General features: G+C 35.7%; 1 protein-coding gene and 2 long non-coding RNA genes across 11 annotated transcripts; 1 reads left to right on the top strand and 2 right to left on the bottom strand.

Annotated features, from left to right (window-relative positions):
* The first annotated feature begins 4,789 nt into the window (after positions 1-4,789).
* Positions 4,790-25,635, top strand: LOC106616157 (uncharacterized). 8 transcript variants are annotated; one of them, XM_070106135.1, is made up of 7 exons: positions 4,790-5,056; positions 10,267-10,910; positions 22,447-22,562; positions 22,658-23,410; positions 23,736-23,814; positions 23,890-23,995; positions 24,791-25,635. In XM_070106135.1, exons 2-7 carry the CDS (start codon positions 10,811-10,813, stop codon positions 24,858-24,860), a joined length of 1,224 nt encoding a protein of 407 aa, XP_069962236.1. In that variant the 5' UTR covers positions 4,790-5,056; positions 10,267-10,810; the 3' UTR covers positions 24,861-25,635. The 8 variants fall into 8 exon arrangements, with proteins under 8 accessions (XP_069962236.1, XP_069962234.1, XP_036213400.2 ...); XM_070106133.1 differs by having other exon boundaries at positions 10,321-10,910; XM_036357507.2 differs by having other exon boundaries at positions 10,321-10,895.
* Positions 5,663-7,289, bottom strand: LOC118679901 (uncharacterized). 2 transcript variants are annotated; one of them, XR_004975446.2, is made up of 3 exons: positions 6,614-7,289; positions 6,412-6,516; positions 5,663-6,278 (listed from the first exon to the last, which is right to left on the bottom strand). It is a non-coding gene; the product is annotated as an uncharacterized lncRNA (long non-coding RNA). The 2 variants fall into 2 exon arrangements; XR_004975445.2 differs by having other exon boundaries at positions 6,412-7,289.
* Positions 12,034-12,578, bottom strand: LOC118679899 (uncharacterized). Its single transcript, XR_004975442.2, has 2 exons — positions 12,480-12,578; positions 12,034-12,414 (listed from the first exon to the last, which is right to left on the bottom strand). It is a non-coding gene; the product is annotated as an uncharacterized lncRNA (long non-coding RNA).
* Positions 25,636-26,689: the final 1,054 nt, after the last annotated feature.

Below are 26,689 nucleotides of genomic sequence, written 5' to 3' on the forward strand. Positions count from 1 at the left end.
TCCTTGAGCGGCTGACTAGCAATGGAATCCGCTGTCAGGGATATGCGGATGACATTGTTATCTTAGCTAGAGGAAAATTTGAAGACACACTCTGCGATATCGTTCAGAGGGGATTGGGACTGGCAAAGGGATGGTGTAGTGGGGTTGGCTTAAGCATCAACCCCGCTAAAACTACAATCATTCCCTTCACCAGACGGAGATCACTGCCGGGCCTCAGGTGGGGTTGGCTTAAGCATCAACCCCGCTAAAACTACAATCATTCCCTTCACCAGACGGAGATCACTGCCGGGCCTCAGGAGTATATCCCTGGACGGCAGAGTGGTTGAGATGGCCAGCACGGTCAAGTACCTGGGCCTCACACTGGATTCCACACTACGATGGAATCAGCATGTGAACCAGACCTTAACCAAAGCTACTAAGGCACTCATGGTGTGCAACCGACTTGCTGGGAAATCCTGGGGGTGCTCCCCAAGGACTATCAGGTGGATGTACACCATGATCGTGAGACCGATTATCACGTATGGAGCGGTATCGTGGGGTTCGAGAGCATCGCAGACTTCGGTAGGACTTAAACTGTCGAAGCTGCAAAGACTTGCCTGCATCTGCGCGTCGGGAGCAATGCGAACGTGTCCGACCGCAGCACTGGAAGTCATGCTAGAACTTTCACCGCTACACCTGGTAATCAAACAGACTGCCAAACGAACTCTGCTCCAAATGACAGCAGAGGGAGCTGGCAAAGGGAAGGTAATCTCATCCCAACAGATGAAAGAGCTAAGTGAGGAAATACCACTAGCCCTTCTCCCAAGGGATAGCATTACCAAAGTAGTAAACTTCAGCAGAAAGTTTCAAGTAACCCTTGGCAGCAAATCTGAGTGGAATGACTCTTCACTGGACCGGCTGCTAAGGGGTAGCACCATCAAGTGGTACACCGACGGGTCGAAAACGGAGGAGGGGATTGGTGCAGGGGTCGCTGGGCCAAGCACCAAACTCTCCATTCCCATGGGAAGTTTCCCAAGCATTTTCCAAGCTGAGGTCTATGCTATAAGTCGGTGTGTAGGGATAAACCTCCAACGCAACTATCGCAATAAGAGTATCGCTATACTCAGCGATAGTCAGGCGGCACTAAGAGCGATCTCAGCCTATGAGGTCAGATCTCTCCTAGTGATGGAGTGTATAGAACGGCTGAACAGCCTATCTAAGCAAAACCGAGTACACCTTATTTGGGTGCCTGGCCATAGGGGTATAGCTGGGAACGAACTAGCTGACGAATTAGCCCGCTCTGCGGCCTCTACAAAAATGGTAGGGCCGGAACCATACATAGCGGTTGGTCCTCATACCATCAAAGAGCTCCTCCGAAGGGAGGAAAGAGCAAGCAGGGAGATACATTGGCAACAACTTCAGGGCATGCACCATGCCAGACTGCTATTGGGGGGTTACGAGCTCAAGCGGTTTAAAGCCATAATTAATCTCCCCAGAAACAAATTCCGGCTACTGGCAGCGTTCTACACCGGCCATTGCAGGCTCAAGAAGCACCTCTTTAACATGGGCATAGCCTCTTCTGCAAACTGCCGGTTCTGCGACATAGAGCCGGAAACCCCTGAACATCTGCTGATGAACTGCACAGCAGTCTGCAGACGCAGAATCAAGGCCCTGGGATCCATGTTTCCACACAGGGATCGTATCGCCTCACTAGCACCCAGCAGAATTTTGGAATTTATCAACATGCTGGGCCTAGATGATACGATATGACTTAGGGGAGGGCACAATAGACCATAGGTCGCGGTGCATACCTCGAAACTAATCTAATCTAATCTAAGTGGATAATGTTTTGAAGTAGATGAGAAAATACCTCGTTACGTACTTAACCACCACTAGACAATATCAAAAGTTTACCTTATTTTTCATGGTTGTTCAGCTATTTTATTCGGTTCTACCGTAATTCAGCACTACATCTTTACTATTATGTGTCACCATTTGTACTCCATCGATTTGGATAAGTATATTGTGCATTTTATTGTGGTATACTGTTTTATTGATTGAGTGATTATTGAGTCTAAAATGCAGTCAGGATACTTAGACATTTGTATACATACATACATATGTATGTAGAAAGTAAGTGAATATATTTAGATACACTATTGAATACTTAACCAAAATAAGCCTACAATTTTGTTCTTTCTTAACATCCACAGTTATAATAATTTGGTTCACCTAACGTTTTTTGTAACACCTAAAATTAACTGATATTTATACTTCCGCAACATGTGGCACAGAGTATAATAGTTTTGTTCAACTAAAGGTTGTTTGTATTACCTAAAACTAATTGAGATACTTAGGTATGGAGTTGTACATATATATATATAAATATGGTCAGGGTGACGAGACCAGTTGAAATCCGGGTGGCTGTCTGTCCGTGCAAGCGATAACTTGACTAAAAATTGAGATGTGTTGATGAAACTTGCTATAAATTTTCCTTGATACCCAGGGGCGGTCGGTATTGCATTAAACGAAAACTTCTAAAGTGTCATAACTAAGCACTTAATTAAGATATAAAACTGTTTAGTACAGGGGCACTCAGTAGCGAGGAACACCTGTGGGCCTGGCAATCTGTAAATATAAATATAATCCTTGTTGTGAGCGCAATCCAGGTCAGAACAAGAAGGCTTTCTTTAGTTGCTGCGACCTCCGCATGGAAGACAATTTAATGGTCTCGAAGACGGAAATCGCCTTTTTAAGTATTTAGTTTGGCAGAGAAGACACAAACAGTATAGATCTTATCCCTGCGCCCTTTTCTTACTCTTCTCTGGAAGGGATGGCAGTTTTAAGGACCGGATTAAAATTTAACTCTGCAGGATTTTCAAAATCCGTGGTTATGGGAAGAAACGCAAACTTCTTAAGTATCCTAGAATGCCTCTTGTTACTGGCGACTAGTAGGGACGATTCCCTTCTAAGAGCTGACTTCGCTGCTATTTGCTTGCAAAACAAGTCTGTTAGAACCATGATAACAAACTTGTGATTCAACTGCTAGATAATAGTCAACAAGGTTAGAGACGAAAAAAATATCATCCATTAGATTTCCCCTTTCTATTCAATTGATTTCACTGTCATTTTTGAGAATATTTTTTATTGTAGTCCAACATCTTTCTTTTTGGCAGCAAATTCAGTTATTGTCCTTTTAATAATAAGACAGATTCTAAATAAAAATGATGTACCCTCAAGGTGTTTAATCTTATGCCCTAAAATTGTCGAAATCGCACTATAACTTTTCAAGGACCCAGACACCAAATATGTTGACACCTGAGCGTATGGTTGATTTTATACCGAACGTATTGGTCAATCTGTGAATTCTAGTATTGAAATTCAGGGATAATATTTTTGTGATGACAGCATGTCCTTGTGCTGTTATACGCTATTGGAATTGACGCGGATTTTAATCAACTGTTTTGTGTTTGGCAATATAAATATATAAAGTTTCCATACAGGCATCGAGTCCTACCCGGACCGGAAAAATCTTTCTGCATAAAACTTCACCAGATAATGTTAAGAAGTTTATTTTATATTTAATAATTTTATTTACATTCTCGACTCTGACTCTGCTCTGTCTATTCATTAACATATTCTAGTTTTGCGCTCTCTACGTGTGTGTTTTAGTTAAGCTGGCATATACAACATCCATGACACGTATAGAAATTGTCCCAACGGAAAGTAGCGTTTTAAAATTTATAAAACTTAAAACCGCAATTATTAACAATGAATTTAAACGCCGACAATCAATAGAATCAATTGAATATTTGTAAACGTTTTCTAAATTAATTGGGTATTTATTCACAAATATTTGACATGTTAGTGTATTACCTAGATATCAATAAATTAGTAAACTATTTATTTTTGGTTGCGGAGGAAAGAAATTTTCTCAACCTTTTTTCAAAAAATTTAATGGATTTTTTTAATTAAACACAATCTGTAGAGTTGTCACTCATCTGTGTATTATACATAAATCTTGCATGTAGGAAATCAATTGAAGTATTGCAAATACAACCGTGCTTACTGATCTGCCAAGTGCAAAATAAACAAAAGAATACCGGGGAGCAACACACACACGTACAGAAAATACCGGGATGGCAAGTGTGCAGTTTTTTACGGAAACGTTTAAATTGTTGCTTCAGCTCTTCCTCGTATATGTGGAGCCAGTGTTGGGGACGATGTTGTAGAGTGGAGTAGTGTCAAGGATGAAATGATGCGAGACTCTTTGAATCGAGAGAGAGCTGTCAAAACCCACATTTTTTATAACATTTGCCAATCATGCCACTGTCGAACGAAAATGGATTGGGTATTATAAAAAAAACTTGGGGGTATTTTGCATTTCGATATTATTTTAAGGTGCTCCGTCCCCGAGTAGGCCTATATAACGCATATACATCCCTATATACTTGTATTTACATAATAAAATTTTTAAAAAATCACATAACATAAAAAAATAGCATATAAATAAAAAAAATTATAACAAAGCAACAATACAAGTCATAAAAAAAGGTCATGGTTTTATATTGAACGTTTTAAATTAAATTAACAAATAATATTTAGTTGCACGTTATTCAAAAGTATTTGTGTCGTTCCTTGAAATTTCTTTTCGCACTGCTTTTGTTAGCTATTTTTAGCGGGTTTATTTCTGGCATCCCGCCTTTTTTAACATCAGCTGTTCGAAATTCCCTGATTTTAATAATCAGGGAAAGAGAATAACAGAAAAATCAGCGAAAATGAGAGAGTCTCGCATCATGTCATCCTTGGTAGTGTGCCGCTTCGAGTTCAACAATCTCACGCGTACAGTGAGTTCTGCCATATGTTGAATCGTTTTTTCGATTGTTCGTTTACACAGTCCACAGTGTGTTCGCGACGTTCAAATTGTCAGCGCTAAAGTTGTTGCCATCTTGTTCCGTCGAAGTGATCGCGCTCGCGGTCCAATCCTTCTACGCAATACCGCCGTTTCGCCTTAATTCCGCCTCTGGTTGTTGCTGGTGTCATTTCGTCGTTTGTTTGTTTGCATTTGTGGAGTGAAGTGAGTTTAATTTTTTCTCTCTAATTTCCGTTTTTATTATTTGCATAAATTTGGCTTTATTCATATATTGGCACCCGTAAACGTCTGATGCACTTTCGTCAATTCGACCAATTTGAACAAAAACAAATTTGATGTGTTAATTGATATGAAATGTGAAGAATTATTGCAGTGCAATAGCTAGAGTAGCAGGCTTTTACATGCAGCATGCTGGTGTTGAAACTCTATTTTTAAACCTGCACTACTTGGAAGTAGCAAGTAGAAGAATTCAAATGGTAGCAGAGCCTGTGGTCGCAGAGGCGCCGAAGTTGCTTTTCATTTTCATTTATTTTTCGCTTGTTGAGTTTCTGCTGCGGCGGCAGATACTGAACTAAATATTCCGATTGGCACGCCACGTCTGCGTGTTGGCCACCAACAACGCGGTTGGCTGATAGTGGCTGGAGAGTCTGTTCGACAATCGGGATCTCGTCGCTCCAAGTAGCAGTTTATTTTAAGACTGAAAACGAGTTGACAAACGCCCAACAAACAAGTATCATGTGCAAGCAGCGTGATTGAATAGGAGTTTTAAAGGCCGGGGGTCGGCACTGCGCCGGGATTTTAGCTGTGACAAATCGTTGCAGAAATAATCATATTAACTCATTTAGTGCATGATTGTTTATATGTATGTAGGTATGCATGTATGTATGGATATGTGTTTTTTGAACAGTTCGGTGAAAGTCGCTTACTCATGCGCCCTCGAAAACGCCGTCAGTAGACACACCGCTGACGCCCCGCTTGATATCGATTGTTATTATTTAGGGATCTGCTTAAAGGAGTGCAGCTGTTTTCATGTCCCTCCTACTTGGCTCATTAGTAATCTCGGTACGGTGTGGAAGTGTGTATTTTTAATGGAGGTTTTATGTTTTTGTTAGCCCTCAGTTTTCCTCCCCTCCAATGTGATCATAGGGATTGTTCGTTTGCTCGGTTTTCTCTCTTTTTCCATATGCTCTCTTACGTATTCGGATTTTTACGAAAGTGTACAAAGTGCATTTATGTGCATGCTTGTTGTCTCATTGACTAGTTCTAGTCATCGATTTATAAAATGATTTGCTTATTTAACCTTTTCTCCAGAGAAACCGTGTTCTCGCCTCTGAGTTATCTAACAGATATAGCCACAGCCACTCTATAAGTACAGTTGAGGTGGTAGGTACACAGACCGCCTTTGTTTCAAATTCGGATGCTCGAACTGTAGACACGAATAAAGTTAAGTGTTTCATGATTAATATGTTTCGCAATAAGCAAGTCGTGCAATATGCACATTGGTAATGTGCATATGTATGTGTGAGTGAGTGGATTGTATTCGATGTTCCAAAATTTACCTGATTTCTTTCCATTTTCCATTTCCATTTATCAGCGGCAAATGTTAATCACACCTCACCTCACCTTAAATGTTAACAGTTCTGCTTGATTTTGTTTTATTTGGCCTTCGAAAAATATAGTAAAAATTGTGATTATAGATTATATTTGGGTTTGGGGTTCATTGATTCGTGCTGATTTAGGTAAATATCAATTGAAGTATACCGTTATTATGGAGGTGAGCGTCACGGCAGTTCAGTTACATAGCTTCAAATAAAAACACAGAAAACTGATTGTATTGTAGTTATATTTATCTTTAATGGGCGGTTTACTGGGCACCAACAAATATGAGTAATATTCTACGAAAACTTCCCAATAGCAACCACATTCATGATACATATGTATACATATGTACCTAGGTAAAAACTTAAAAATATTATGTGTGGTTAAGTTTTTGAACACGCGCTTATTTCATGATAGTTAACTGCGCATATCACATCACAGTTATCTTGTTTGTCTTTGCTATGATAAAGCGACGGCAGTTGTGATAGATCTGTATTCGATCCTCAACCCGTTTAATAATAAAAAAGGTGTCTTTGCTAATGGTCGCGATTCGGTTCAAATTCAAACGATTGTCTAAAATAGTATTTCCTCTATGGGTCATTCATTAAATATCGCTTGCCGCTGCCTCTTAAAAACTTACCGAGTTACCAACGAGAGCTGCACTGTCTGAACATAGCTTTAGTAAAACAAGAAGGGAGAGAAATTAAAGATGAGAAAGTTAAATTTGGATACCAGCTGCCTTCTCTCAATAGCAACACTTGTAAACCGAACAAAAGCAAAACTTCCACTTAATCCCCATATCATTCTTTGAACTATGGATAGGAAAATGCGATCTAGATAAAACTGAAGCATTTACTATTCAGTTTTTCCATTTTGCTGCAAACGCATCAAAAAATATGTACATAGGTACAGTATCCCTCGGATAATTGCACTTCTAAAATTGCAATTTTTTGGTTCAATTAACCGGGAAATCAATCAACGGATACTCGTTAAATTGAACAATTCGTTCAATTACTGGAATCCCACTTAATTGAACAATCTAACAAATTTAAAAAAAGTTCATGAGTGCACTTTATTTATTTAGGTTTTAGTAATGATATTTAAATAATATTTTTAACTTTAAACCGAAACAATATAAGGAATAAAAAGAGATCATTGTTATAAAAAAATTAACTTAAGGAACAAGAACATTTTATATTATGTTATTTTATATGTATGTATGTATATGCAGCACTCGCATTCACAAATAAAGAGATCGTTGCTTACATTTTTAAAATGTTAATTAAAGGAGTCTATAATTTTTTTCTGTTATTGTTCAATCCACGTAAAATATGTGATTCCATATTCCCTAATTCATACAAAAATTTGTTTTCTGAAAAAAAATATGTTTGAAGTTTTTGTGTGTACATATTTTAAAACTTCGATAACTGAAGGAGGCTTTGGAGGATCATCTCCTTTCGCTTGCTCCTCAACATCAGCACCATCGAAAATACCTCCAATAAACATAGGTATGTTTTCAATTACTTTACAGAGATGTCAATTGCTGCTTATCACAAATGCTGTGAAATATGTTTGTGCGGCAAAGCTAGATTATTTTCTTTAACGAAAGTTTTTTGTGGAATTAACCGGGGGAAATTAAAAGTATATTTTTTTTCAATAACACAAATTTCAATACCAATTAGCCGGATTCAATTAAGCGGGAAAGTTTACACATACATACACATTTTATCTAAAAATTGAGTCCCCTTCCACGCTCCAACCACATGATAGATGTACATACATATGTACCTACATTGTGACTACTCTCGTATATTGACTCATACTTACTTTGGTCGGAGTCTCAAATGTTCTCGCTTGTTCGTTAGTGTATTACTCTGTGCCTAGGTGTAAAAGTGCTAATGCGGTTATCACAATTTTCTTTGTGTCATTTGTCAAACAAGTATTTCTACCAGACCACAACCTGTTGCGTAAGGGTGCTATAACTGTGCTAATAAACAACATAACGGAATTATCAAAAGATTGATTTATGCCTGGATCATATAACAGAAGGGCAGTTGTACTTCAAAATTTTGATACCACTGTATGTCTATGTTTTGAATTTGAATAGCTCGACCTCCTATATAACTCCCTGTGTAAAATTTTACTCAATTAATTATAGAATTTTTTTTTAATGTTTCTGAATTACAAAACTGGAAAAACGCTTATATGTATGTATTATTCTTCCTATTATATCTCACGGGATAGTGGATCTAAGTATGATATGCTAGCTAATTAAAAGTTCTCTTATTCGTTACCGAAGCAGAAATTTCAAATATTTATTACTAATTTAATGCACGACCTTGTTCCGGGTGTATAAAGCCCCGTTGAGCTCTACTTTTTGGCTCTTTATTATTTGGCACATTTGACCGCAAATTAAGTTAGAAACGTCGCTAAAGATGACTGAGTACAGAAACAATTCAATAGGAATATAATTTTAATATTATTTTTCATTGAATTTCCGTAGAGATGTGACAGAGATACAAATTGCTCTAATTGAAAGATTGAATAAAAATATAGATGACAATGAATACCGTGTCAATATGGGCAAGTACGAAAAGTTAAAAGCAAAAAAGGCAACGAATCTATGTTATGTACACACCTAAAATGAAAACAGTAAGCAAAACGGTGAATTTACGTGATCGTCACCGCCGTAGACGCGTAGATCATTACGAACGCATTTGCATAAGTATCTATATATTTGTGTATGTGTGTTAGATAACATCAAATTGTTGGTGCACAAACTAGCCGAGCGATCATTCAGAAGACCGTCTGATCGAGGAATCGACTCGTGAATGCGCTCACAAAGAACGCTCGCTTTCCGTGTACAATTTGTTTAATCTCTGAGGGGAACTTGCTACACATGCTTATGTATATGTACTTACTTTCATGAACATATAGATACACATATGGTATATAGTTATTTAATGGCGATCACCTAGCAATTCAGTCGAATTATCAATTTCTCAGAGTCAAAGCAGTCGCTTATCACTGGCGCCGTGTGTCGCAAACCGTGATGATCACTCGAAATTTCCGCTCATTCTCAAACCCATACACATGCACGTACATATGTGTGTGTGTGCATGCATTTCATCTAGCTGCACGCTCATCTGTGTCGTAGCGGGAAGCGCTGAACGCGCGCGTAACTGAGTGCTCTGCTGTGGTTAGTGATAATGAAAGCAAAAATAACAAAAACAGTCAATAATAAACAAATAAAAGTAAAATAATCTCAATCACACCGTTAAGCACGAATTTTTCGTGACGAGCGTGTGCCAGTCGTAAAAAGTCAGCCATCGCGTAGTAAACGGAATAGCAGTAAAGATACTCCGATATCCGAAAAGAGTTAACAGTGAATTAATGAATCAATAAGAGAGAAGACACACTACATTTTTAAGATTACGGTAACATGAAATAATGCAAGTTGTTTAAAATGAAGTCAGATAAATAAATGAAGGGCATCGTTTGTGAGTGTGTTTTCGAGATAAGTACATACATATGTATGGAGGACGCTTTTAGTGACAAACTCGATCGCTTGGCATATACATATATATGCCTGCATACGTACAACCCTAACCATTATTAATTATTGGAGCTGCTTTTGGAAACCTCTTATTTTCATTGAGCAGTTTGCTTTGTTTACCGGACATTCCAGATACATCAATTGCCAATAATTAGGCTGCTTATTAAATTGATTTAATTTTCGCCGACGAACTGTCAGTGTTTTTTATTTACCAGCAGTATTATATTTATTGCATACACTATACTCAAATATTTTTCAGTAAATCAAGTTCTTAACCCCGATTACATATGTACATATGTGCGTCATTTCACAGCTATTGCCACGCAATTGATAAACAACAAAAACAAAATACTGCAAAGCAACAAAGCTGAAAGAGAAACAAAAAGAAGAGAAGAAAGAACTTGCAAAACATCCACGCACGCTATATAATGCAATAATCCACCAGTTCAAATCGAAAAAGTTCTCCACCAAGTCAGCAGTTGCAATATAAGCAGCGATAAGCAGCACGAATAATTGCCTCGCCGCGTCGAAACTATCCGCAGTGCAGTTGAGCCATCCCAAGGCAGCGGTCAGCAACTATTACAACGATTATAGCATTTATATGCCAGTCAGCACCTCCCGTCAATGTGCCCTGCTCGTGCTCACATTGTCGGCTTAACAAATAATTAGTCAAAGCAACCAGTCAGCAACCTGGCCAGAGTCAGCGGCGATTGGTGATTGTCGTCTCACAACAGCAGCAGCATCCGTAATAGCACCAAGAGCAAAGTACAAAACAACAAACAGACAAACAAAGTACAACAGAAATGTTGAAAACAAAAGCGAATGATGACAAAGTGGATACATTGTTGACCAAGGGTCTGGTGCCGATAATTGATCTCGCTCATTGCGGTAAGCGTTATATATGTATGTCTATGTATTTATACCTAAGCATTTATATGAAAATATTAGGAACTCTGCTTGTGTGGTTGTTGTAATTGCATGTTGCCGCCATTACCTTGAAGCTATCCATACTTTCAATGGACCATTTAGCAATCGTTTGAATAGAATATTCCATTTCAATGCAAACTCTCAGTATCTATTTTTGACTACACACACACATACATACATTCATATGCACTTATGAATCTGTAATTAGTTATATTATTGCGAATACACGCATACATAGCATTCAATTAGTTATATCATACACCGACTAGGCATCCGATTGTCATTCCATCCATGCAAATAACTGGCAGTTTGCGTATATCTATGTTCAACGAGATGGCACCTGCCAGATCTCGGTCATAAATATAGCAGTTTGAAACTACTTCAAAATAGATAAAAAAGCAATAACTAATGCAATACCCGATCTCAGCAATCCTTTTAATTTCGATATACATACATATGTATTGTACATACATATTTCCATATAAGAAACTATTCAATACAGTGCAAATATTATTTACGAATAAAGGTAAATATGTTATTGCCGATATAAGAATCCAAGTGATTGTACTTGAGGTTTAATTTTGAAAAGGACAAATATTTTTTTTTTGAATTTCGGAAAAATCTTGCTGTTTAGAAATATATTTTTATTTATTTATGAATTGTTTTAATGTTAATATAATTAAGATATTTACTATCCTATTTTTTAAGTTGGTTCAAACTGGACACAGTGTATTGAATTTTACTAAAATCGGTCAGTAGTCTATGGTATATACGTCGATGACAACATTAATATAAAATTCACGATCCAGTATGTTAATATAATATAATTTGTTTTTGCGGTGACTGTGTTTTATCTCCCTCTTTTGAAAACTCTGAAACATCTTGGCTTTAAATTCCTTCTCCTTGAACTCTGGTTTAAATGTTTATGTTTTTAGTAAATATCCACTGCAATTAATTTATTCTTCTATTAAGGCAAACATATAAGTATGTATAGTTGCATGCTGTGTACCCAGTTAAAAATGTTATCGGCACTGCCTTCCACTTGACTTAATTCGAGGCCAAGTTGCGATCAGGTACGAATATATAATAACAACACAAGTGTTTTAGATTTATTTTATTTGTTGGGTTACAGTTTTATATAGTTTCCTCATACACTTTTTGAAAACAAATGACGAACAATTGAAGAAACAAAATCGCATACGAATATTTTCGTATTTTTCGTATATTCATATTCTTTAAAACCCCTATAGATGTTTGCCCTTACATTTTTCATTTTACAATTTATTTTTAGACATACACTTTTCTATAAATACTTGCCAGAGTTGTATGTAAATATTGAGTGCCAGTAGCTATTTGAAGCCCGTTCTTTTCCTACAAACTCACCAGTTTAGTTTTTCTAGTATTTAAGCTGACTCATTTAAGAGCGATGCTACTTTTGAGGGGGTTTCCAAGGCTTTGAATTCGAAACAACTAAATTAAGCTGTAAATAAAATTTGCGCTAAAAATAATAAAACATTTTATTATAAAACTAGCAAAATCACTTACGGTTAAATTCGGCTTCCATTGAAGTTCCTCGCTAGTGATTTCCCCAACTGAAATTGTTCAGCGATCTGATTGTTTTCAAAACCGCATACACACACACATTTAAAGGCTGATAAAGCTATCTATTATTAAATATATGTATGTATACATATGTGCTTACAATTTGTGCTATACCTACATACATATCGAGTCAGCTTTAGCATTCACATTAAACAAATAAGCAGAAATTAATTAAACTTGTGACGTAGCTAATTCAATTGCCTTTGTTTTGAACCAGCCGTACCAAGGCGCTTGGCTTCCCCCTGAGCGGGCGCTTATTCAGCCGACTGTGTTAGAATTGTGGCCTTGGCATGAATTGTACTGCATTATGTCTACCAATTAATTTTAAAGATATTTAAAGTTTTTATGGAATTTTATAGAAAAACGAACGAAATCATTATTTTACGTGCCTGGAAAGTTAGTTGTTGTTGACTGACAACAAATGTCAAACTTCTAACTGTGAATCATTTGAATTAGTCAAACTTGTTAAGCCTCAATAAACAAGAGAAATGTGAAATCGCGATCATGCCAAGACGAAAGAAATTATCGTTAAAAGTATCAAAAATAATATTTGTATGAACATATGTACACACATACGTATATGCATCTAATTGGTTTTTTTTTTGTTTCTTTTTTTTAACATTCCACAGAACGCACCTCTTTTTTAGGGTATTAAAAAGTACACAACATTTGCGCACTCGCGATCATTTATTCTGATTCAGGAAATTCACTTAATTTTAAGGTAAAACAAAAATATGTTTTAACAAACTTGTATTGCCGTATTCGCACCAGTTGATGACGTATGACTTTGTTATTGAATTTTTATATCCGCGAGCAATGGACTGCGTTGAGTACACATATTATGTTACGTAGGATTACTTGCGTTCACTTTGTTTTGCATCGAACACTTCGGGCATGAGTCCCATCTTTTAGTAAAGGATAGAGAGTCACTATGACGTCAACTGATGTAGATTTGTTCTTAATTCCATCTTACAACAAAATTTGCAAGCGATAACTTGAGTAAAAATTGAGCTATCTTAATGTTCCTTGGCAAAAAAGTGAGAAGGAGTTCGTAGATGCCACGCCCACAAAACGCCATTAATCGAAAACCTATAAGCTGCCATAACTTACCCGCAAATTAAGATACAAAACCGTAATTTGATACAACAAATCGCAATAATGAGGGGCACCTGTGGTTTGAAAACCTTTCTCTCAAAATATTCAAGCTATATCACCCAAATTTGCAAAGAACATATTATTTCGACACCTCTTGCGAAAACATGAAAATAGGATGATAACCACTCCCACTCCTCATGTAAAGGTTTTGTTAAAAACTACTAAATCTGCGATAAATGAATTACGAAATGCGTTAGAGACATAAAATTTGACATCCGAGATGACATAAAAGGGCTTTATAGAGCAGGGGTCAAAATTTGACAATAGGCGTGGCAACGCCCATATTTAGGTGAAGTTACAATACATGTCTCCGAACCTACTCCACCAATTTCAACCAAATTCGGGACATAGATTATTTTGATATTTCCATGTAACAGTGCGCAATGTGCTATATAACACAACTGTTAATTCTATCTGATTTTTTCACTTTCCAGTATACAAATCAAGCACTAACTAATATATCGGGATAAAAATTTGCACGAATATTTCTTTTTAAGTATGTCAGGTCTAAAATTGTCAAAATCGGACCATAATTAGATACCAGATATCGGAAATGTGGATCCCAGAGTCTATGGCTGACTTTTTGCCAAAAATATGTGAGATATATGTACATATAATTGAAATTCGGAAAATAATATACCCTTGTATTAAATATGGGTTGGATCAGATCAATACTTCTCTTAGCCCCAATATACCTAATATAAAGATTTTAGAACTTCCAGTTGACTTTATCCACACACATTGGCCAATGTGTTAGTTGTTTTAATGAAATAGATAAAGCGTGTCTTTGTGCCTAAAATGAATGAAATCGGGAGAAAACTTTCCTTAACCCCCATATATCTGATATTCGCGCTTTTGAAACATCTGACTGACTACTGCATATACAAGTATATGTTTATATTTATATAAATGACATTCCATTCACTATTTCGTCGAGCAATGAAGTTGAACCTTTTTTCTACTTTTCTTAATATAAAGTTTTGCCAACACCTGAAGGTATTTCTCCGGCTTTGCTCCTTGCAAGTTGTAAGAGAATTAAATGCTCGGTTACAGCCGAACTTAGCCCTTTCCTATTTGTTTTTAATCTTATAGCATTTTCTTTTCTCGTTAAAAATTCTGCCTCATTAAATGGCAAAAATACATAAATGTTATATTTTGACAAAAGAACAAAAAAATTCCAACCAACTCATTTGCAATATCTATTATTGAGCTATATAAAACTGATCGATTCATTATGATTAGTAGAAAAAGTAGAAAAAAAAAAAATTAAATTACTATCAGAAACGAATAAGGGAAGAAAATGTTGCACTTTTCTCAGGTTAGAAGGCAACATTTTAAGAAAAGAACATGCAACTTTGACAGACCGGGCATAGGGCAGAATAAATGCAACATTTTTGTGAGAAAGGAAAACGCTATTAATCTTTCACAAGTTTCTGGTTTAATAATGAACTTATTAATCTGACCAGTTTGGCTTTGTGGTTGCGTTTTTTGTTCGATTCTTTGAAATTTTATGTTTTTATTTAAGAATTTGAACCGAACTTTTTTATTTCGCCTGCTCTAGTCCGCAATTAACTTATCACTGTTTGTGTGCAATTAAGCTTTGACTGTACAAAGTAAACAAAAAACAAAAATTGTGCACAAACACAATGTACAATGAGTAAAGCAACAAGACTGAGCAAGCACATGGACAAAAAATTAAAAAGTGGAAAGAACGCAAATAAAATCATATAAAATATCTGCACACATTGGTTTACTTATATACATATGTATGTATGTACATTCATAAGAATGTTCGCACACTTGGACTAGGGTTAAATTTTTTGGAATTCCGGAATACGAGTGTGATTTTCCTCATTTCAATGCCATACATTTTTCTATGAGACATGAAAAATCCAATAATTTTTAATGGGAATTCCAATAAAGTAACGGAACATGCGAAATTTGAAATGTTTCTTTGTTATTGGCGCCTAGGTAGGGTAGCTGCGTCTGTGTTGGCTTTTTATCTTAATAGACGATATTTTATTTTGAAGCGTTTATGTTTTCTTCTTTCATTAATTTGTTATTTATTGCATCAGGTGTTTGGCTCGCAACGGAAACTCACTCACTGTGCGTGTATTTTTGTTCGCCAGATTCGGCAATACTGAAACCACCGTTGACACTCAATCATATTTTGATGGAGAATAATTTGTTAATTCGATGTTTTATTAATCATTGGAAAAATAGATGACAAAGCGCTTTTTATCTTTAATAGCGTTGTTCATTGTCCGTATAATTTATGGCGACACTTTGAGAGTGTAAATTGGCAATAAAGGTTCAAGCTCAGAACTCATATTCGTGTGTACGTACTTAGGTATTTTTGATGCAGGTGTGCAAATTATCCATCCGTTAATCACTCATCCATCACATGTCGCCGACGTGTGACTACTATTTATTATATAGTATGTATGTGATTTTATTATTGCCGTTTTTGCATTCATTAATTTAAATTTAAGTTCATAGCTCCCTTACATACATACATACAATATGTGCAATATGTAGTCAAGGGCAGTTTTTATTAGTGCAATGACCACATATCAGTAACCTCTTAGGAACAAAAACCTAAAATAAAACCTTTTACTTTCCGAGGATTTTATGAGTCAAAAAAAAAAAGAGATTTACTTAAGGCAACGAGCTTAGCCGACTGAATTTGTCACAACTATCTAAAGAAAAATTTGCGTAAACTGTTTGTTTGAGTTCTCTACATACATATGTATGTACGTATATCGGACGATTATCTTTGCTACCGATCTGCTATATAAACCTAGTTAGTCTCCCTATCCTTTCCTTGTTTTGGTCTCTAAGTCTAAAGGTAAACCCTTAATAAGTTCTTTGTGTGTACTTATCAACCATGGTACAAGTCTTAAGTAATTACACCGATCACATCACCTCACATTCTTCACGCACTGTGTACTGCTCATCCAAATAATGATTATACCTTTATTTGCCTATCAACTGAGACTCACATACGTAAAAATTCTCTTATATGTCAGTCGTCTCTAGAAATATGCAATGTTATTATTTCAAAACCAATTTTATTAAAAATTATCAACATCTGGACTTAAATTAATCAACATTGCTTCACATACTCCAACATGCTCGTCCATACGCTCATAAGTGCTCGTGCATTTTTTCATTATTCATTAAAAGTTTCTCATATTTCACTTCGTTACACTCAATTTAGGCGTGTTTTTTGTGGTGGCCCTTGTTAACAGTGAGTCAAACAGTTGGGGAAATTATTTCACATTTCTATTAATAAATATCATTAATTGTTTTTGCCATTTAGACATTCGTTATCAGATTTTGATAACGTAAACGTTATTGTGCAATAAGGCTCCCAAAAGTTTGACTTTTTCTTCGCAAATGCCTGGTCACACGACCCGCTTTCTTTGCTGGTCGTTTATCACTTCCTGTCAGAGTCACCAACGCTCTTTTCTCGTCATTATTCAATTTTCGAGTTGTTTTGAGTGTTGCACTTCCACCATGCTTATTCAAGCAAAAAACGGTTATTGTATTATGCATTATTTATTAATCACAACCTACTATTGACATTTCATTATCACCGCCGTGGCGTTTGTTATGTCAACTTGCTTTGTACTCATCTATTTGAGATAGTTTTTACCACGTGAACGCAGTGATGACACATAAACACATTACTCCATATTTACTGCAATTAGTTGGCGTTACATCAGCGCCGGAAAATATACTCTAAATCACTTAAAGCGCAATTTCCAATTTCCATATTTTTCATTATTTATTGGTTTGTCAACACACAAACATACATCTATATGAATTGGCATGTTCGTGTGTGCGTGCTTATTTAATAATGCAGTTTACTTTCAAATAATTGACAGTATCATTTTGAACAGCAGTATTTCGTCTGTCAATGGAAATGCAATCGATCTTCGTCAAAAAATAAAGTCTTCGTTTTTCAAAGAAAAATGTTGTAATTATAGAAAATACATTGTTTTGTTATAGCTAACGTTTATTCAATACTTGATCCAATCTCCCGTGTTGTCTATTATAGCCTGACACCTTTGATGGTAACTTGCAACTAAATTTTTTGCATATTTTACAGGAAGCGACATTCAGATATATTAGAGTAGCCGAATGAAATATTATGTTGACGTTAAATGGTTTTTTACTGATATTTTGGCCCAAGAATTCTTTACTGGATTGGCGTCTGGTGACTATGATGGCCAATCTAAATTAACGATAAGTAGCAATATACATATATTACGGATCATTGTCTTCATTCAGTATCCTATCATGGTTATTTTTGCCATAAAAGATTTCAGCTGACTTCAGTGAACGTAGGGGTATGATTAAAGTATTGCTGCGTTTGATGTCAGACCTCTGAAGTCTGTCCCTGGCTTGACATCTACGTTACCAGTTTATCTGTAATGGCCACACCATCTCCTCACAAATGTACAACTCTTTTTTTAAATACTTTGCAGTTTTTTAATCGATCATTTTGTATCTGTAGGGTACTTTGTTAGAAAGTCTGTTTCAAAACCTTTTTTTATGCTGAGCACTAATTTTTCTTATTTCATGGCACGGCGTGATACATTAATTAAGTTTGAAAGAAACTGACCGAATTGTACGAGTCAATTGTTAATTCGCAAAAAAATAAAACCAGTTTTCGGCGTTATTTTTTTGAACTCACTGTAATTTCCCAAAAAAGAGTTTACAAACTTTACTCGACTTAAGCTCCTCTTCCATACGATCCCAGATATGCATTTTTTCATTCTTACATTTTTAAGTTTTATGTCAAACAATAAAGTTGCGAAACAAAATGATTATCTATTTTTTTCCGATGCATACCGTTATATTGCAACATTCCATTACATATTGTAATGTAAAGATGTAAAGTATACCCGTTGCGGTTCGCTACTGAAGTTTTCTTAAAAGCATTACAAGTTCAAGGATTTTTACTACGTACATACATATGTATATTCAAACTCAACCAGATGTATTCAGTTGCATTGACTTTACCGACCTTTTTTAGTCTCTAGTACATACATGGCGGTTCGTTTCGCCACAATCCAAAAAGAATGTGAAGTATTTGATTTTCGTAGTATTTGCTTTTACATCAAAAGTCATTCAAATACAACTCAATGACACATTATTGCCATATCGCTTGTAGGTTATACTCGTATTCAATTTACCCACTTCCGAACGCCATTTGCTGTGTTGCATTGTAGAAAATAAGTTGCATAAATTTTTTTGTCTTCGTGTCAGTCGTGTTGTTGAATAAATTACGCGCTTGCAGTCAACGCTCGCCGAATGCGTAAGTATATGAAAACGCGTTGCACGCCGACTAATTGAGTTGTGTCTAGATAAATGAGAGCAGCAACAACAACAAAGAGACGCATAAATGTAAATTTTAATTCCAAATTGAGCGCATTTCAATTGAATTTTCACGCAAATAAATTATTTAAATAAGAGCGGTAGTGCGAGTATGTGAATAACTAGGTAACTAGTAAGCGCCGCAGAGGAACAGACACATGTATCTACTTACATAACTACACAAATATTATATGTACGTGTCGTCGCATAAGTAGCAAAACTAGTGCTAAAAGTATTAGAGAACTGATTTCGAATTTGCAAGAAGCATGATCATGAAAGTAAACAAAAAGTTTTGAAAAATATTTTGATAAAAATATTGGAAGGAGCGAATGATAACAGAAACAAATTTGCCGTAAACATTTACCCACCGCCAAGATTTTGAAAAATATTAAAGTAATGAAGTCTACCTTTTGTTTACTTACACTCTGCGTGGTCTGAAATGAGGTGGTGTTGGCGGGAGGGACGCGGCGCGCGGTACAGCTCGCACGCGTACCTACACTCGCGTACTTGCTAACTGTTCAGCTATTATCGTGTGATTAACCTACGGAATGGAAGCTTTGAAGGCCAACTTCACAGCGCAGTCACTCACAAATAGCTGATTACTTTGTATTCACACGTACATTTATAAAAAAAACTTTCTACAGTTTCTAAGTACAACTGTTACTGCTGTACATGAGTATGTGTATATGATTTTTCGGTATTTTCTGTCACAGTTTTGAGATCGGCCCCCTTTGAAGTTATCAGCCGAATAACAAATATACACATTTAGCTGATATCTTCATTATATATTGTCCGTTAGGTGATTGTACTCTTCAACTGGTTTGAAAGAACTCCTCTATGTAATTATGAATTAACAGTGGCATCAAAGGCATTTTATTGACTACTGCAAAACTAGTTCTTTTTGGGGATTTTTGGAAGCTTCTTGCCTCAATTTCTTTTGTGAACCACTTTATTTCATTTTGATTGGATGTACATAAATACATATGTACATATGTATGTGTGTAAGTATGTACCATGTAAATCCTTTCAATTCCAGAAGGTAGTCGAATGTTGTTTCAACTCCTAATCAAAAACTAACTCTCTCCTGCTCTCTCGAGACGACGAGACGGAAAGCCGCTATCAAGCTACCCATAGCAACGACGCACAGTATAGCAAGCTGGACAAAATATGAAAAAGTTGATGCTGTATTTGGAAAAAAAACGTAAATAGGGATTTAAAGCTTATAGCTGCACTTAACCAAATTAAAAATATATGTGGAAACAAAAAGTGTTTAGTTATGTTACAAAGCTTTTAAAGTGGAAATTTCGAAGTTGACCAATTTACTTTTTATGTTGTATATATTTTGAATTTCTTCTTTCCACGATAAATGAGGTGCATATTATGAATTTTGACAACATTGGTGCACTTTAACTATTTTGTCCGCTCTGCTGAGGAACTCGCGACACTGTGCGACGTGGCGCACGAGAAGAGCAAATAAACAAACAAATAAAGCTTATTAGATAGCCAAACATCAGCAAAATAACAAATCATTTTAAATCAGTGCAAGCAACAGCAACATCAAGTTCTGCTTTAACATCGCAATGCAAATGAAAAATAATAGGAGCACTTCTGATATCATTTCCAGTTCATTATCACCTCCATGAATAGGAAAAACACCAGTCAGATAAAAAAAATACCGTTAGACTGTACATTAAGTTTAGTTATACGAGCTTCATAAAGAAAACTCCTGTGGTAGCAATCGAAATTGTTTCGTATAATATGAAAATCTCTCCCCGCTTTGCTAACAATTACCAGAACGTCTTTATAAAGCTTCTTCTGGTTCGATCAGATTTCAATAGTTTTTCAGTTGCAACTATTGTCGACGACAGTGGCACTTTGGAGCAGTATAACGTTAAAACCAAAAAGTAAATTTTGTGTAAATTATGTTTTGTTGTCAATACTTTAAGCACTTCAGTTGCGCGCAAAATAAACCTACAAGAACAGTGACATACTATACTGATCACTCTCATGCCAAAAAAAAAATATGAAAAATTATTTTCCGCAGTATATTATTCAATTTTTATTTCTTTACTAAATTCAAAACTTTAAATTAAAATAAGTTATAATAATATACATAAATATAAAAAAGGGGTGCAACAAAAAAGTATATTTAATAATAAATTATGAAAAGAAATTTTTATTTGATTCCATGCTTGCCCCTATCAAAAGCTATGCTGTTCCTCCAGTTAATGGATATTTCAGAATTTAAAAATGCCTAAATAAAAATGAAAATTAACTAAAAATATAATTTTCCTTGAAACTTAAAAATAACTTACGTATACTATATTTGAAAACGCCTTCGTTATTTATTTTTTTTTTTTTTAACACAAAAAGAGTTATTGCACAGGAGGCCGCAACACTTTTGGTTAATCGCACGGAATAACAACTACATAGGTATTTCAGAACTTCTCGAAACTCCTATGGAAATGTGTGCTTTCTCTTTTCGTCGTATACAAAATTTGCTTTTGGAAAAGTCGTAAACATTGACAGTCATTTTACTGTTCATTTGACTGTCAGTGGTGACAGTACTAAATAATGCAACTATATACTTCGTAAGGGCCTCTTTTTAACAGCAACAGTGCCGGTAAATTGACCGTCAGTACTGACATAATAAACGTGAGTGTATTAGTGAACCCATCAGCAGTTTCTTGTAGGGAAAAATACCTAGAGGAAAGCTTCTAAACGCATAACGTCTGTGTGTGTGTATTTATTTGTGAAAATCAGTTTAATAATATAAATCGTCATTGATTACTTCGAAAGTCGTTGGAAATCGGTTGTTTGATTATTTTCCTTTGCATTGCCAATATTGTCATGGCCTTTGTTCATTAAAGGGTGGGGAAGACATAATATTCACATAATTAAATGGAGCGGCCTGAAAATACTGATAAAACTAATGTGAACAAGGAAATTTCAATTGATAATAGAAGGAAGATAAAATAAACGATCTGCATAACACTTCCAACCTAGATGCTTGTATTTCGTATCGCATTTTTCTGTTTGTAAGGCTTAGTTCCTGCAGAAGTCAACAATCGTCGATAGATCGTGTTGTCATAAATTCAAAGCCATTCAGTTGGGTTTGAGCTATTGGCTTCAATAGCTACAAGTGAAATTACCAAATTGATTGATAGGTATCTACATAATTTATTACTAAACGTTTTAATGGGCAATACATATATACAATTCGAAGGAAATCATGATTCTAATCAATTTGTCATTGGTGTTTTGCGCCTTGCTTAAGGTTCTGTCCATTCAGTTCTCTCATTCTCAACGCCATAATAAATTATTTTCATAGTTTTATATTTTAAAATTTATTTACTTTTTCTCACCACAGGGACTGAGGAGGCGCCAGTCCGTTCAGTTGTGAATCGTGTTGGTCACCAGTTACAAAAATGTATGAGTGAGAAAGGACTCTGCTTGCTTGTAAATCATGGTATTTCCGATGAAAAGGTTAGGCGGAAAATAGAGACTATTTTTTATTTAGATAAACCTATATATTTTCTTTTGCTTAACATTTAACCCTCTTACAACCTCTGTACTTTTAGTTGAAAACCGCTTGGGATCATCTAGATGACTTTGTTGATCTACCGAATGACGTAAGGGAGCTTTATATACGCACTGGAGACGATAATCATGGTTACGTACGTCCTGCTGTTGAACGTTTCGATGGCAAAACACCCGAATTACGTCACGCTTTCAACATATGCACATTAAATGCTACAAATCTACCTGAGGAACCGTTGCCCGGGTTTGCAGAACATATATCTTCATTGGCACAGGATTTCAAGGCCCTTTCGCGCTTCATCCTACAGGCACTTGCTGTCTCCCTCGACATACCACAGTCGTTCTTCCTCGAGAAGCACTCACACATGCTGTCTGGTGACCACGACAATGAGTCCACACTGCGTCTCCTGTATTATCCCCCCATCATTGAAGACACCGATGATAAGAATGATTTTATCAAGGGAAGTTGCATTTACAGTTATCAGCGTTGTTTGTCAGATAAGCCTGATTTCCGGCCCGAATCAAATCCGCGTGATGAAATTAACGAACTGGATGGAAATGAAGAGAACAAGATCAGCACCGTCCGCCAATTGCCCAATGGTGAGATGATACGCTGTGGTGCGCACACAGATTATGGCACATTCACATTATTGGCACAAGACTCAGAAGGTGGACTTGAGGTGAAATTACCTGGTAGTGAAAAGTGGCAGCGCGTGGGTCATCTGCCCGGTGCCATATTAATAAACTGTGGTGAAATCCTCTCAATATGGACGAAAGAAAGATATCCTGCATTGGTAAGCACAGTTTCATCTTAGTTTAATATTAATTTTATCGCAAGTTTTTGAGCAAAATTAATGACCGCTAAATTAGAAAAGAAGATCTAATTATTATGCGACCACATACTCTATGGTATACATACATATATATATAAGTATGTATAATGCACTAAACTCTATTTCTTGAAAGCTATAAACACAGTTCATTGTAGGACATTGCAATCGCATAATTATACGACTTATACTAGAGTCGACGATTTCAAGTTAGCATCAGTTGATGCTAGCATTGCTGAACATTTTGATATAAGGGCCAAAGCAAAAATAATTTTTTTTTTTATTACAGCCTCATCGTGTTGTGATACCGGAGCAACATCATATACGTACACGAGGACGCCACTCAATAGCATTCTTCTGCCATCCAGGTGAGTGAGTCCCAACACAAACTGGGGAAATGAACTGCTGAGTTGGAGTTACTTAAGAATTGAATTGCTTTTCAGATAATCTAACTATGATATCACCAAATGATCTGCCCAACACCGAAGCCGGCACAGACACCGTCGACAAGAAACCGCGCAAGAAGTCATTCAAAGCGGCGAAAGAGAAGTACGTGCCACGACAGAATTTATTCAAAAACTGTATTATTCTCCTAACAGTTTACAGTAGGGTGCGATAAAACAAATTTTTTTTTTTTGCTTAGCCTGAGGGTAAAATCTATAGATTTTAAAACAAGAAAATTTTTGGACAAAAAAAAATTTTAAACATCTAGAGGCAGCCAGAAGGAGGACTCTCCACAGCTTCTAGAACACTTATCAAAAATTTTTTACGAAATAAAAATTTTAACTCGAAACTAATTTTGCTAAAAATATTTTTTTTTATTACAGCCTCATCGTTGTTTAGAATTTTTTTTTGTTAACATCTAGAGGCCCACCCACTTTTAAAGTAAAGTTTCGAGTTAAAATTTTTATTTCGTAAAAAATTTTTGATAAGTGTTCTAGAAGGTGTGAAGAGTCCTCCTTCTGGCTAATTATCAACTTAAAAAAATTTTCTGTGGCCAAAAACCGTCACATCCAGTAATTTTTAGATAAATGTAAAGAGTTTGAACCAAAAATAGTTTTTTCTTGTCCAAATAAAATTTTAACTCTCAATTTTCTTTAAAACTTAGTGGCCGCCTCTAGATGTTTAAAATTTTTTTTGTCCAAAAATTTTCTTGTTTTAAAATCTATAGATTTTACCTTCAGGATAAGAAAAAAAAATTTTTTTTTCGCTCCATGCTAGTATACAGGACCGCACAAAATGTTGAATGCTCAGTCCGTTTCCCATTCCTTTACGACCACCATTCATTGTGTAATCGCTTTGACCTAACTCATACGCGTTTCCTTTTCTTCAAATCTTTTTTAGGGTCTATAACGCTTACCAGTTGATACAGAAGAGATTTCGAGAAACGTATGGACAACAAAACTCGCACTGATAACCACACCGGAACAACTTAGCTCCTAGTTCATTGATCCATATTACAACTTACCTTCTTGCATAGATTATTTAGCACATAACGGCAGTTAGGTGAATAATATTGTGTTGCAGTGTTTCAGTTGTAACATTTACGGAGCACCTCTGGTTAGTGGTTTGAACATTCAGCGTTAAGCCACTCTTTCGTTCCCCAAAAAAGAAGAGTTGTGCTTGCTTTCTTCATTAAGTTTAATTTAACTCATTCATGTTGTGTTTATATTTGTATGTCAGACATAATTTGTATTCGTATTACATACATCGTACATATTTTTAATAGAATTTTATCCTAGTTGTACATATTATATACACCTTGCTACATCTACACAAAGTATACAATGCATATGTATATGCATGACGGATGCACAACATAGAAATGTATGCGTGTGTGTCCGCAAAGTATACATTGGCAACGTTCGTATTAATATTTACGTAAATATAACGCCCAATTACAATACATACAATAATTACAAATGTATAATTGTCTTTAGTTTGCATTAATTTTATTGTAAACTTCTTAGTATTTCAATTCCTGAATTGACAATTAACAAACACACATTTAGTTATATACATACATACATACTACATATACTGTATATACATACATAAGAAACTTAGGTTTTAATTCGCTCATACTTTCTATTTCGCGTCATTGTCGAGAGTAATTACATAGAGAACATACATATGTCTATTTGTAACGGTAAATAAAATTAAAGTATATAAAACTAAAGCATAAATAATATTTGTTTTATAACATTTGCCCGAGGAATTCGCTAGAAATCTCTATGAAACGAGTAAAGTGCGAAGAGGGCTAATTTTGGGTGCAGCCGAGTATTGTAAACTTTCGCAGTTGATTAAAATGTGAATGAAATGAAAGTGTATTTAAAAGACGTTGCGTATGAATACAACTTTTGATGTTAGCCGTACTTGTAGAATGATTGTACACATCTCGGATTCGTAACGTACTGTAAACCCTTCATAGTATTGGTGAACAAAACCTTCTTCCTCGTTCATGACTATTATTTTGATGTCAAAATATTAAAGTTGTTCTCTTACGAATCAATAACCCATATGAACGGTACAAAGTCAGCCAGATAGACGGAAGCAATTATTATAGGTTTGCAGAATTAAAGGAAGGTCTACACCTATTTTACCCATTTGTTGCCCTAAATAACACTATTCTATAGAAAACATATTTTCTTCATTCAATATCAACCGAAGTGCTCAAAGATGTTATTCATTAAATTTAAACAAAAAATAAAAAAAAATTGACTTTCCACCCTCCTTTAGAAACACATTATCTTACAACAATGTTTCTACCTATCTATAATGATAATAATTGTTTATAGGAAACGAAAGGTAAGGACGCTGCTCGAAGCTATGGAGTTGCTAAAATATTTTTTGGGGCCAAATTTTTCCACCAAAGAAAGGAAGGGAGTACAATTGCACAGACGTCATAGGGCTATACTCTCCAACGTATTTGCACAAATTTATATATTTTAATATTTAAGCTTAGAATTGGAGTTTCACGCCCTCTGTGATATATTAGCATTGCCTGGCATTATTTTATGTTATTGTGCATTTGGAAGGCAAATGCAACTTTAATTACCGACAAGAAATATTTTTGTGAAAGCTAATATGATAATTGAGGCTATCAGCAAAAAAGTGATGTAACCCACAATTTTTGTTGGGTACGGGCTTGCTGTAAAATACATTCGTTACAATACGATCTTTCAATACAATATTAGCATAAGCCACCTTTTACCATCTACCAGGGGCACATGGCATAATAAA

Source organism: Bactrocera oleae, chromosome 2 (genome assembly GCF_042242935.1).
Source record: "Bactrocera oleae isolate idBacOlea1 chromosome 2, idBacOlea1, whole genome shotgun sequence".
NCBI lineage: Eukaryota > Metazoa > Arthropoda > Insecta > Diptera > Tephritidae > Bactrocera > Bactrocera oleae.